This window comes from Zootoca vivipara, chromosome 8, assembly GCF_965207765.1.
Source record: "Zootoca vivipara chromosome 8, rZooViv2.hap1.1, whole genome shotgun sequence".
NCBI classification, from domain to species: domain Eukaryota; kingdom Metazoa; phylum Chordata; class Lepidosauria; order Squamata; family Lacertidae; genus Zootoca; species Zootoca vivipara.
The window spans coordinates 6202194-6215791 of NC_142591.1; the positions used below are offsets into that span (position 1 = coordinate 6202194).

General features: G+C 47.1%; 1 protein-coding gene across 2 annotated transcripts; it reads right to left on the bottom strand.

Moving 5' to 3' along the window:
- Positions 1-3336: 3336 nt before the first annotated feature.
- On the bottom strand, positions 3337-12379 carry PCDH12 (protocadherin 12). 2 transcript variants are annotated; one of them, XR_015951608.1, is made up of 4 exons: positions 8538-12379; positions 7157-8394; positions 5577-5689; positions 3337-4059 (listed from the first exon to the last, which is right to left on the bottom strand). XR_015951608.1 is itself a non-coding variant. In XM_035103445.3 (4 exons), the coding sequence occupies exons 1-4, from the start codon at positions 11235-11237 to the stop codon at positions 3767-3769; spliced, it is 3204 nt and encodes a 1067-aa protein (XP_034959336.3). In that variant the 5' UTR covers positions 11238-12379; the 3' UTR covers positions 3337-3766. The 2 variants fall into 2 exon arrangements, 1 of the variants encoding a protein (XP_034959336.3); XM_035103445.3 differs by having other exon boundaries at positions 7157-7254.
- Between the last annotated feature and the right edge of the window lie 1219 nt (positions 12380-13598).

Here is a 13598-nt window from a genome sequence, read left to right on the forward strand (position 1 = left end):
GCCATAGCTTACAGAAGATCAAAAATGATTATGAGGCTCTGGGCAGGAAGTTGAAGCAATTAGATGCACAAATTGTCATCTCTTCTGTCCTCCCAGTTGAACGACATGGCCCAGGGAGAGAGGGAAAAATAGGGGAAGTGAACAACTGGCTTCGCAAATGGTGCAAACAGGAACGGTTTGGATTCCTAGATCACGGTCTGCAGTTTCTTGAAGATGGACTTCTGGCAAGTGATGGACTGCACCTCACAAAAGTTGGGAGGAATGTTTTTGCCACAAAACTCAAAAACCTCATCAGGAGGGCTTTAAACTGACTTATGTGGGGGAGGGAGACAGTGGTCCTGAAGGTAGGAGTCTATCAAATGCTGAAGATGATCATCCAAATGTCAAGGACCAAATGGAGCAAGCAGCATGCAGACCTAGTGGTGGGACGAAAATATCCTTAAATAAGAGACATGGGGGAATGATCAACGGTCTTCAATGTCTGTATACTAATGCACAGAGCATGGGAAATAAACAAGATGAACTTGAGCTCTTGGTACAGCAAACTAAATATGACATAATAGGCATCACTGAAACCTGGTGGGATGAGTCTCATGACTGGAATGTAGTAATAGAGGGATACAATCTATTTAAGAGAAATAGACCAAACAGGAAAGGAGGAGGAGTAGCTTTATATGTTAGGGATATGTATACCTGTGAAGAGATCCAGGATTTAAAACTTCAAAGCCAAATTGAGAGTATCTGGGTCAAAATTAAGGGAGAGAAAAACAACAGTGATCTCATTGTGGGAGTTTACTATAGATCCCCAAGCCAAACTGAGGACACAGATGATGCCTTCCTGGAACAGATGGCCAAGCATTCCAAAGGAAGTGAGATAGTAGTAATGGGGGATTTCAACTATCCTGATATTTGTTGGATGTCAAACTCAGCCAAGAGCATAAGGTCGAACAGATTCCTCACTGGCCTTGCAGACAACTTCATTGTCCAGAAAGTGGGAGAAGCAACAAGAGGATCAGCCATTTTAGATCTGGTCCTAACCAATAGTGATGACTTGGTTAGTGGGGTAGAAGTGGCAGGATCATTAGGTGGGAGTGACCATGCTCTTCTGGAGTTTATTATCCAGCGGAAAGGAGCAACCAAGCATACTAAGGTCCAAATTCTAGACTTTAAGAAAGCCGACTTCAGAAAACTTAGGGAAACGCTGGGTGAAATCCCATGGACAGTAATACTAAAAGGGAAGGGAGTTCATGATGGTTGGGAGTTTGTTAAAAGGGAGATATTAAAAGCACAACTTCAGGCAATACCAATGAGACGGAAACATGGAAGGTGCCTAAAGAAGCCAGGCTGGCTATCTAAAGAACTTTTGACTGAGTTAAGATTTAAAAGGGATATGTACAAAAAATGGAAAAGGGGGGAAATCTCCAGAGAGGAATTCAAACATATAGCCAGCACGTGTAGAGACAAAGTCAGAAAAGCTAAAGCACAGAATGAACTCAGGCTCGCCAGAGAGGTTAAAAGCAACAAAAAGGGCTTTTATGGGTATGTCCGTAGCAAAAGGAAAAACAAGGAAACAGTGGGGTCACTCAGAGGAGAAGATGGTGAAATGCAAACAGGGGACAGAGAAAGGGCAGAACTCCTCAATGCCTTCTTTGCCTCTGTCTTCTCCAAGAAAGAAAACAACGCCCGACCTGAAGAATATGGAGCAGATGATTCAGCAGGGGAAACACAGCCCAGAATAAGTAAGGAGGTAGTACAAGAATACTTGGCTAGTTTAGATGTATTCAAGTCTCCAGGGCCAGATGAACTACATCCAAGAGTATTAAAAGAACTGGCAGAGGTGATTTCAGAACCACTGGCAATAATCTTTGAAAATTCCTGGAGAACAGGCGAAGTTCCAGCAGACTGGAGGAGGGCAAATGTTGTCCCTATTTTCAAAAAGGGGAAAAGAGAGGACCCAAACAATTACCGCCCAGTCAGCCTGACATCAATACCAGGAAAGATTCTAGAGCAGATCATTAAGCAAACAGTCTGTGAGCACCTAGAAAGAAACTCTGTGATCACTAAAAGTCAGCATGGGTTCCTGAAAAATAAGTCATGTCAGACTAATCTGATCTCATTTTTTGACAGAATTACAAGCCTGGTAGATGAAGGGAACGCTGTGGATGTAGCCTATCTTGATTTCAGCAAGGCCTTTGACAAGGTGCCCCATGATATTCTTGTAAAGAAGCTGGTAAAATGTGGGCTAGACAATGCTACCATTCAGTGGATTTGTAGCTGGATTACTGACCGAACCCAAAGGGTGCTCATCAATGGCTCCTCCTCATCCTGGAGAGTAGTGACTAGTGGGGTGCCACAGGGTTCTGTCTTGGGCCCAGTCTTGTTCAACATCTTTATCAATGACTTGGATGATGGGCTTGAGGGAATCCTGAGCAAGTTTGCAGATGACACCAAGTTGGGAGGGGTGGCTAACACCCCAGAGGACAGGATCACACTTCAGAATGACCTTAACAGATTAGACAACTGGGCCAAAGCAAACAAGATGAATTTTAACAAGGAGAAATGTAAAGTACTACATTTGGGCAAAAAAAATGAAAGGCACAAATACAGGATGGGAGACACCTGGCTTGAGAGCAGTACATGTGAAAAGGATCTAGGAGTTTTGGTTGACCACAAACTTGACATGAGTCAGCAGTGTGATGCAGCAGCTAAAAAAGCCAATGCAATTCTGGGCTGCATCAATAGGAGTATAGCATCTAGATCAAGGGAAGTAATAGTACCACTGTATTCTGCTCTGGTCAGACCTCACCTGGAGTATTGTGTCCAGTTCTGGGCACCACAGTTCAAGAAGGATACTGATAAGCTGGAACGTGTCCAGAAGAGGGCAACCAAAATGGTCAAAGGCCTGGAAACGATGCCTTATGAGGAACGGCTTAGGGAGCTGGGTATGTTTAGCCTGGAGAAGAGAAGGTTAAGGGGTGATATGATAACCATGTTCAAATATATAAAAGGATGTCATATAAAGGAGGGAGAAAGGTTGTTTTCTGCTGCTCCAGAGAAGCGGACACGGAGCAACGGATTCAAACTACAAGAAAGAAGATTCCACCTAAACATTAGGAAGAACTTCCTGACAGTAAGAGCTGTTCGGCAGTGGAATTTGCTGCCAAGGAGTGTGGTGGAGTCTCCTTCTTTGGAGGTCTTTAAGCAGAAGCTTGACAGCCATCTGTCAGGAATGCTTTGATGGTGTTTCCTGCTTGGCAGGGGGTTGGACTGGATGGCCCTTGTGGTCTCTTCCAACTCTATGATTCTATGATTCTATGAATAATTCAAAGAACAGAATTTGGTTCCTGAGAGTTTTATCTTTATTATAAATAAATAACGGACTCAAGCAGCAGCTTCTGAATTTCATTGTTGTATAAAAGCTTGGCAATAGGTGAGCAGCACCTGCTGGAGACTCGGTGCCTGACCAAGAAGCAGCATTTCCTTACCTTCGCTCCTGCTCCCACTCAATCCATTCAAAATAATTAAAATGGGGGGGGGGGGCAGGGAGCCTTATGCTCCAGTTTGCCTTTCATTGTCCCATAGAGGTAAGCCAATTTCCTGCAGCAGGGATGTGGTAAGAACAAAGGGGACTGGCTGCTAGTAGCTGTTCCAGAAGAGGTGAAGGTCTCCTTGCTACCGCAGTTGCCAGTTCTGTTGCCCAAAGGCACATCATCTCTAGTCAAATCTTGGGGCTCGCTACATTCTGAGAGTTGCTCAAGAGCCCCAATCATGACTCTACCTGGGGACTGACTTTCTGAGCCAAGATCTTCTCAAAAAGTGTATTCATCTCCGAGAGGAAGGTACTGGAGAGCCTGGGCTCTGCTGAGTTTGGCTTGTGCCCAGCTGCTTTGCCAAAGGTTGCAAAAGTGTGAGGTTCATCTCTGCCTGTGGTTTCCTCGCTCAGTGGAGACGGTGCTACCCCTGGTGAGACAATATTGTCCTTGTAGTCAGTTGAGATGGGAAAGGACAGCCTCGCCATCCATGCTGGGTCTTCCACGTTCAGCTGATCAAGATCCAGCCCTACAGGGTGGGGGAAAGAATAAATTAGGCTTCATTGATAAGGATAGAATCGGGGCTACACGAGTCCTGTAATTCCATGTGAGTACTGATTTCAGAACCCTGCATCATGTTAATCTCATTACTCGTTTTAAAATCAAAAGCAAGTTTCTACTCCGTTTCCAATGCTTTGTGGGTCGGGGGGACACCACAATGAGATTTTTGTTGTTCATCAGCGGTTGACCTAACTGTTGCCCTCTCCATTTCTAGCAGAAGCAGAATGAATTATGTACTCAGGATTTTACCCAGAGAGCCAGTGTGGTATAGTGGTTAGAGCAGGCATCGGCAAACTCTGGCCCTCCAGATGTTTGGGACTACAATTCCCATCACCCCTGACCACTGGTCCTGTTAGCTAGGGATGATGGGAATTGTAGTCCCAAACATCTGGAGGCCCGGGGTTCGCCTATGCCTGGGTTAGAGTGATAGACAGAGACTTGGGAGACCAGAGTTCAAATCCCTGAAGCTCACTGGGTGACCTTGAACGAGTCACTGCCTCTCAGCTGAACCTACCTCACAGGCTTGTTGTGGAGATTAAATGAAGAGGATGAGAACCATGTATGCTACCTTGAGCTTGGAGAAAAAGGGGAGTATTTTAAATAAATAGATAAGCCTATCTACCTCCTTCCTTGGAGGTTAGATGGCCATCTGTCATGAATGCTTTATTTCGTACCTCGTACCTACGGGACCGCCTCTCCTGGTATGCCCCGCGGAGGACCTTAAGGTCCACAAATAATAATATTCTGGAGATCCCGAGTCATAGGATGGCTAGATTGGCCTCTACTAGAGCCAGGGCCTTTTCAGTACTGGCCCCAACCTGGTGGAACGCTCCTTCCCAGGAGACCAGGGCCCTGCGGGATTTGTCATCTTTCCGCAGGGCCTGCAAGACAGAGCTGTTCCGCCTGGCCTTTGGGCTGGACTCAGCCTGACCCCTGTGTTTTTCTCCCTCATGGCTTGGATTTATGGCCTACTTGAAATGAGGCTGCACTTTAAATTTTAATACTGTATTTTAATCTGTATTTTAATTAATTGTTTTTATGTTTTATTGTGGTTCTGTTGGTGTCAGCCGCCCTGAGCCCGGTTTTTGACTGGGGAGGGCGGGGTATAAATAAAAAATTATTATTATTATTATTATTATTATTATTATTATTATTATTATTATTATTTGGGATTCCTGCATTGCAGCGGGTTGGGATAGATGACCCTCAGGGGTCCCTTCCAACTATATAATTCCATTATTCTACCTTGATCACTAGGAAGAGGATCCCAGCAATGCACTACTCTTCCTGTGTCTTTTCCTAGGTAGCCTATGGGTAGCATAGGTAGCATATCACAGAGCAGGGATTAGAGACAGAAACGGGTCTCTAAGGCTACCTACTCTGCTCCCATTACATGATGGGCCCGTGAAAGGATAAGATCAGCTGAGATACAGCTTCAGAGACTGCACCACTGAGACGGAGGAGACATGAGTGATGGCATCTCACCAGATGGGCAGTCCAGTAGGTTCCCTAGCTCCTTTCCCAGCAGCTCCCAGTCATGATGTTCACATCCACTGCCCTCCTTGGCGCTGAGATCCTCCGCATTTGAATTGGGGTTCCTGAGGAGAAGGAGAAGCATCATGGGTGATTGGGTCTTCGCCCAACACAGGAGAAACTGCCCCTTCCATTGTACCTCCTCAGTCTGCGCTTTGCAGAGATGCCACAGGGACAAGCCTAAAGTGTATATGCCCAACAGCAGCAGTGGATAAAAGAGAACTTGCATTATCTGTTAATAAAACCACAGTACTATGCCTTATATACAACCTTCATTATAAGAGAAGCGTTAGGCATTCAGTTCTTTATACAATCAGCACATTATCAGTCGACTCTTTAAAAAGAACTGGCTACACCTCTAGTGAAGACTTCCTCTCAGCAAAGTGCCCAGCTCTTCAAAGGTACAGGACCTATTAAACCAGGGGACCCCAAACTAAGGCCCGGGGGCTGGATGCGGCCCAATCACCTAAATCCGGCCCGCGGACGGTCCGGGAATCAGCATGTTTTTACATGAGTAGAATGTGTTCTTTTATTTAAAATGCATCTCTGGGTTATTTGTGGGGCCTGCCTGGTGTTTTTACATGAGTGGAATATCTCCTTTTATTTAAAATGCATCTCTGGGTTATTTGTGGGGCCTGCCTGGTGTTTTTACATGAGTAGAATGTGTCCTTTTATTTAAAATGCATCTCTGGGTTATTTGTGGGGCCTGCCTGGTGTTTTTACCGTGTTTCTCCGAAAATAAGACACCGTCTTATATTTATTGTTCCTCAAAAAACACACTATGGCTTATTTTCAGGGGATGTCTTATTTTTCCCCCTCCTCCTCCTGCCACAGCCGGCATTGCTGCTACGCCTATCACTATGTCTTATTTTCGGGGTATGGCTTATATTCCTTGAATGCTTAAAAATCCTGCTATGGCTTATTTTATGACTACAGTGGTGCCTCGCTTAACGAATGCCCTGCTTAACGAAATTTCCACTTAACGAAAGGATTTTTTGAGCGGAGGTTGCCTCACTAGACGAATTCGTTTTATGAAAAATTTGTCTAGCGAATCACGGTTTCCCATAGGAATGCATTGAAATTCAATTAATGCGTTCCTATGGGCAAAATTTTTTTTTAAAAAAATTCAATGCATTCCTATGGGATTCGCTAGACGAATTTTTCGTTATAAGAAAAGACCCATGGAACGAATTAAATTCGTCTAGCGAAGCACCACTGTATGTCTTAAAATAGGGGAAACGGTACATGAGTAGAATGTGTCCTTTTATTTAAAATGCATCTCTGGGTTATTTGTGGGTCATAGGAATTCGTTCGTGGGTTTTTTTTCGAAATTTAGTCCGGCCCCCCCACAAGGTCTGAAGGACAGTGGACCGCAAAAAGTTTGCTGACCCCTGTATTAAACAGTTGGCAAACCTTACACACCTGTGATAGGGAGACAAGTTTCTAGAGGACATGAGGGATAGGCCAGCCATTTCCAATGAAGAAGAAAAGCTGCTTTACAAGGCTGGGCATCTAAGCTGCCCAAAACTCACCTGCAACAGGCATTCTTGGCAGTGTACTTGTTCCCTCTGTGGTTGGGCTTAGGCTGCACTTGGCCCTGATGCAGCAGAGACAACAACTGCGAGATTTGCTGAAAGACAGGAAGAGCCGGTATCCGCATACAATCCTGACCAGAGCTGTTTCCTAACAGGATATCCCCACTCCCCTATGCTCCGCTTGAGTTATTTATAATGTCTAGTGCTCTTCCCCTCTCTGCAACATCCACCTCAGGAAGAAAACAAGCCGTTTGTGTCTATCTGCATCTTTGTTTACTCACAGCAGCTACCACCCATCCTACAAAGCTGTGGAGTTGATGGCTGCTACAGCGTTACAGTGGCTTGAATGATGCTGAACTTGCCAAGTTGGACAGTTTCCTCTGAGTAATTTCTAATGCACACTCTCGTTGCAAGCCTACATAGGTTGGCGCTGCTTATAAATCTACCAACCCTGAATAGAACAGTGGATGAACTAAATCTCTCCACCCCCCTTGCCCACTACTGGCAACTCAAAAGATGTAGCCACGCAGTGCCACAGCTAAGGGTTTTGAAGCCTGGGCTCCCAATTCCTTTCATCCCTCGTCTCTCTGGGATCTGTCACTATACAAATTAAAAGGATGATAGGTGAAGTGGCAGGAAGTTACAAAACAGAAGCTGCCCCTGGACCGACTTCTGTGGAAAGTGATTTGTAAAACCTGAGCGACATAATTTGAGGCTGAAATCCTAGGCCAGGCATCCCCAAACTTCGGCCCTCCAGATGTTTTGGACTACAATTCCCATCTTCCCTGACCACTGGTCCTGTTAGCTAGGGATCATGGGAGTTGTAGGCCAAAACATCTGGAGGGCCGCAATTTGGGGACGCCTGTCCTAGACACATAATGCAGAGTAATCCCCATTACACACCATGAGACATAATTTCCAAGCAAACCTCCTGCACAGGAGCAATGCTGAATTAAAAGGGGTAGAAATAAATCCTACTTCTGTTACAACTGTTTACTGCTCAGATAAAGAAAGCACAAAAAACGGGTGCAAAAATAAAATTCTGCCCGATCCTACTGACTAGTCATGGCTTTCTAGAACACGTTCTTCCCTCATCCCATCAGCCATATTTAATAGATGAACCTGTTTTACAGGGTTAGGCAAAAAGAGTAAAAAACCAGCTGCCCTCAGTAAGCCTATCCATTTGTTGGCATCTGGAGCTTTGCCGACCACTTTGAAAACAAAATTACTTGAATCTGAAAAGGAAGCATAATATAATATATATTTATTTCAATAGCCAACTATGCATCACCACCCATAAGAGATTGGTTACTATATATCCTTATTCTGTTGTCCCTATTCCCACAACCCACCCTATTCCCGTCCTGAAGTCTCTTACCTGGACGGGGGCAGATTCCATGGCTAGTTGTCCTCCGGGGCCTTGCTCAGCAAGAGCGGCCAGAGAAAGCCTCACGAGGCTTCTCAAGATGTGCTGGCGACTAGGAGCCTCCTCTGGTCCTGCCTGAGCCTTTTCCGACAAGTGGTCTTTAGGCCAGAAGATGGAATCGAGGAGTTTTTTATCTGCGGGCTGCACATCCCGAGCGGCGGGGCTTCTGAACCTTTGTGCATAGAACGGAGCCTGCTCCGCAAGGCTGCTGGAATTTCTCTGGTTCCTGAGGGTCCTGTACAGAGTGGGTGTCATGTGGCATGGCACCCCCAAGGCCTCAAGCCAAGCAGCTTCTGATGGATTCTCTATCTCAGCCTGAGGCTGCTGGGCATCCTCCTGCCGCAGCACAGGCACGACATGGATGTCTGCTTTCTGGATGGGCTTGGGGGGTTTCTTTGGTTGCTGTTGGCTGTAAGCCTGCTCTGCTTCCCGACAGTTATATGCCATGCTGCCGTGCTTCTCCCTTTTACACAGGGACATAATCAACCCCAAGCCTACCAAAGAGACGGCAAGCAACCCTACAAGGCAGATTCCCGTCACCACAGAGGGGCTGAGGGGCTGGGACACCGGGAAAGAATCGGGCATGCGCTCGCAATGCCTCTTGAATGTTACCTTCACCAGAAATCTGGTGGAGAGTGGCACCGAGCCTCGGTCACTCACCGATATCGCCAGGTCCCACTCCCTGCCCACAAGGCTGCTAGCATTGCTACCATTCAGATAAAGCTGCCCGGACTGGGGATCAAGGACACAGATGCCGGCTTCATTGCCACTCAGGATGCTGTAGAGCAATGTCCCGTTCAGGCCGGAGTCTGCATCAGTTGCCTGTATAGTGAGCAGCAGGGGAGCATTAACCGAGGCGGCTAGTTCGGAGCTCCCTTCTTCCTTGGGCACCAGCACACGTCCAGTGTCAGGATCCACAAGGGCAGTGACACTTGCGCGGCCACCTTCCAACTCTGGCTTTATTACCACTGGGGAATTGTCATTCACATCAAGCACAGTGACTGTCACGGAAGTGTTGGCCGATAGCTGAGGCTGGCCCAGATCTTCTGCTATTACAAGGAAGTCAACGCTGGTGATCTTCTCTGAATCAAAAGCCACATGGGCCCTGATTTCCCCAGTGCTGGCATCAATAGTGAGCCACTCTCGAACTAGAGGATCTGGGATTCTGTACACAACTTTCCCATTAAGGCCTGAGTCTGCGTCTTGGGCCCTGACCACAACTAAAACAGAAGGCGGCTCACTGTTCTCTGCAATGGAAACGTGATAATGGTTTGTTTCAAAGCGGGGCATGTTGTCGTTGACATCACTGACATGAACAGTGAAATGTCTGGTTATGGCCAGCAATGGGGTCCCTCGGTCCTGGACCAGCAAGGTCAGGTGGTGCTGTGTCCAGCTCTCCCTGTCCAAGGGCGCATTTGTTAGCAACATGTAGCTGCCAGGCGAGAACCTTTTCAAGGCAAAGTGTTCCTCACCTTGCTTGATATAACAATCCACCTGCCCATTACGACCTGAATCTGGGTCAAATGCTGTCACTAGAGCAACAAAGCTGCCCTGGGGTTGAGCTTCTGATAGTACGGCTGCTTGATTCGCCCAGATGACTTGGACCTCGGGCGTATTGTCATTGACATCCAGAACACGTATGAAGAGCTTGCAGTGAGCTGGAATGGAATTGGCACCCTGGTCTCTGGCTTGCACCTCCAACTCGTAGGCCGAGTGCTTCTCATAATCCAGTGACTGCTGCAAAAGGACACGGCCTGTGTGACCCTCCACAGCAAACGTTCGTAGCACCTCCTCAGAAACATGTTTGCTGAAGGTGTATTCAATCTCTCCGTTAGGTCCTTGATCGAGATCAGTGGCAGTGAGGTTGCTCAGAAGAGTCCCAACTAAAGCATCTTCCCCGATCTCCACGGACACAGAACCCTGGGCAAACATGGGGCTGTTATCATTGGAGTCGAGCACATTCACAGTCACAATAGTGGTCCCAGATCTAGGGGGCACTCCGTGATCCACTGCAGTCAAGAGCAACTCAAACGAGGAGTAGAGCTCCCGGTCCACTTCTTTAATGACCACCAGCTCTGGCTGCCGAGTTCTGTCCGAACCGGCTGTGACCTCCAAGGCAAAGTGCTCACTGGGTGACAAGAAGTAGGAACAGAAAGCATTAGATCCAGCATCTGGGTCCAGGGCTCGGCCCAAAGGGATTCGGGTCTGCAAGGATACACTTTCAGATATCTCCAGTTCCAGTGCCGCTTGAGGAAACACAGGCCCATTGTCGTTGATGTCCAAGACGTGGATCTCCACATGGATCAGGGTGAAGTATTGGGCTGCTAGCACGCTGAATGAGAGGACACACGGGTCTCTATGGTGGCAGAGCTCCTCCCTGTTCAGCCTCCCTGCGGTGCTCAGCAAACCGTCTCGAGAGTCCATCTGTATGGGAAACACTGCAGGAGACTGAAGCAGCTGAAAGGTTCCCCAACTGCCCTCTGTCCAGCCAATTTCTTCCGACAGCCTTCCCAGAACAGTCCCAGGCTGTACTTCCTCCATAATCCGATACTGCATGGTGAATGTAGAAACTTCCTGACAATCCATCAGCAGGAAAAAAGAGCACAATATAGGAACACACAACGCCAAGGACATTCTTCTGAACGGTGTCATTGCAAATCTCAGCCCCTCTGTTGGTTTGAAAGTTGACTATCCTAAAGACTCCCAAAGAACACAAAGCCTTCCTTAGAGGCAAGATCCATTTCTACCTTTCTTGCTGCAGGAAAATCAGACTCTCCAGATAACGGCAGCGATTGTACAACTGCTTCTCTTGCTAGCGCTCAACCCCCACCCCCACCCGAGCTGGGGGCTTGGAAAGAGCAGAGAGCGTGTATTCTGCCCCCCTAGCAATGCAGACTTCGCCCTGCAGCTTCCTGCCAAGGCCATTTCCTAGGGAAACTCCACCTACAGGAAAGGGGAGGTAGGCCAGCTGCACAATGGCCCGCTCTAGATGGGATTTGCAAGGAAGCTGGGAACAAGAGTGGTCTCGCCTACATCCCAGAGCAGAGGTAATGCACAAATCTAAGGCGTGGTGATGATGAGCCTATACCTAACCTAGATCTGCCAGACCAAACAACTCACATGGATCTGCTTGGATCAGATTCAAGGGCTCTGCCCCCTCTTCCTCAAGGTGTTCTTGTGTAGTGTGAACAGTAGGCTGACCTGCCCAAATCAACAGGATGAAGTGTTTCGTGGCACAGAGATCACTATTATCACCTGCAGAATGTGATAGCAAGGACAATCCTACTTCCTCTCCCCATATGTACCCTGATTACAGCTGCCCCTGCTCCTATTCTCTCTTGAACACTGTGTACCACTCTGACTGCCCCATTGTGTCTTAACCCTCCTGCACACTGTTTAAACTGAAAACGGGTGTTACAAACTGCAAAATATAAACCCTTTGAAAATACACAAGACATGAGAAACTACAGCTGTTCCTGATTATGAAAGAGATGAGGAAAGAAGGAATTTCACATGAGGAAGCGACAGCGTTGTCCATACTTCCCGTTTTTTGTTATTTGTTTAAAGAGGACTATCACACCGTGTGTCATTTTACAGAGAAAATATGGAACAAGAGAAGGAAATATGCCTGTTCCTATGCACTGGGATGGGGAGAGTGTCAACAAAAGGGAGAGAGATTGTGAATCATGTAAGCAAACACAGTTACCATGTTAACATTATCCACCAAGTATTATTTTGTCTGGATTAAAGAATCCAGTTCTTAATAAAGATTGTGCAGCAGAGGGAGCACTAACATCACTAAAATAAATCGCTGACTGTGGCTCTCTGTTAGAAGATCTTGCAGAAAAGATTGCCAGCAAAAAGGTTCTTGAGGTGGGTTGCGGAAACCAAGAAACGCTTATTTAGCACATCTGAAGATACAAGTTCCCAGATATATTGTGTCAGGATTGCTTTGTCAGGGAATCAAAGAATTGTAACCCGTAGCCTCACATTTACCTTCCCACTTAAAATACACAATTCCATCTGAAGCTCCTGCAGTGGGGTAGGAGAGTGTGGGGGGGGGATCACATCTGGTACCCAATGTGCCACTTTGGTTTCAGATGGGTAAAAGGTAAAGGGACCCCTGACCATTAGGTCCAGTCGTGACCGACTCTGGGGTTGTGCCGCTCATCTCGCGTTATTGGCTGTGGGAGCCGGTGTACAGCTTCCAGGTCATGTGGCCAGCATGACAAAGCCGCTTCTGGCAAACCAGAGCAGCACACAGAAACGGCGTTTACCTTCCCGCTGTAGCGGTCCCTATTTATCTACTTGCACTTTGACATGCTTTCAAACTGCTAGGCGGGCAGGAGCTGGGACCGAGCAACGGGAGCTCACCCCGTCGCGGGGATTCGAACCGCCGACCTTCTGATCGGCAAGCCCTAGGTCTGTGGTTTAACCCACAGCGCCACCCACGTCCCGGTTCAGATGGGTAGACGAGTCTAAAAAGCCCGGGACACAAATTTTCACGGTCATCTAGCAGCTCATTTACCAGAAGTGATGCATTTAGTGCTAACTCTGGGAGTATATACTAGAGTCTGACCAAAGCAAGCCTCCTAGAGCAAAATATACACCAGGATTACTGCAATGTGCTCTATGTGGGGCTTCCCTCGTGCTAGATCTGGAAGCTGCAGTTGGTGCAGAATGCTGCAGCACAATTGCTGACAGGAATGTCAGCATATAGTACCTGCACTCAGAGATTTGCCCTGGTCGCCAGTTTGCCAAAAGTTCAAGTTTAAGGTGTTACTATTACTGTAGTATATAAAGTCCTTAAAAAAACTAGGACCAGATTATCTTCCCCCACATGTGCCAGCTGAAACCACTCCGATCTGCAGAACTCGTACTGTTACAGGTGCCACACATAAAACCCATTTTAAAAGGTAAAGGTAAAGGGCCCCTAACAGTTAAGTCCAGTTGTGAACAACTCTGGGGTTGCAGCGCTCATCTCGCTTTACTGGCCGAGGGAGCCGACGTTTG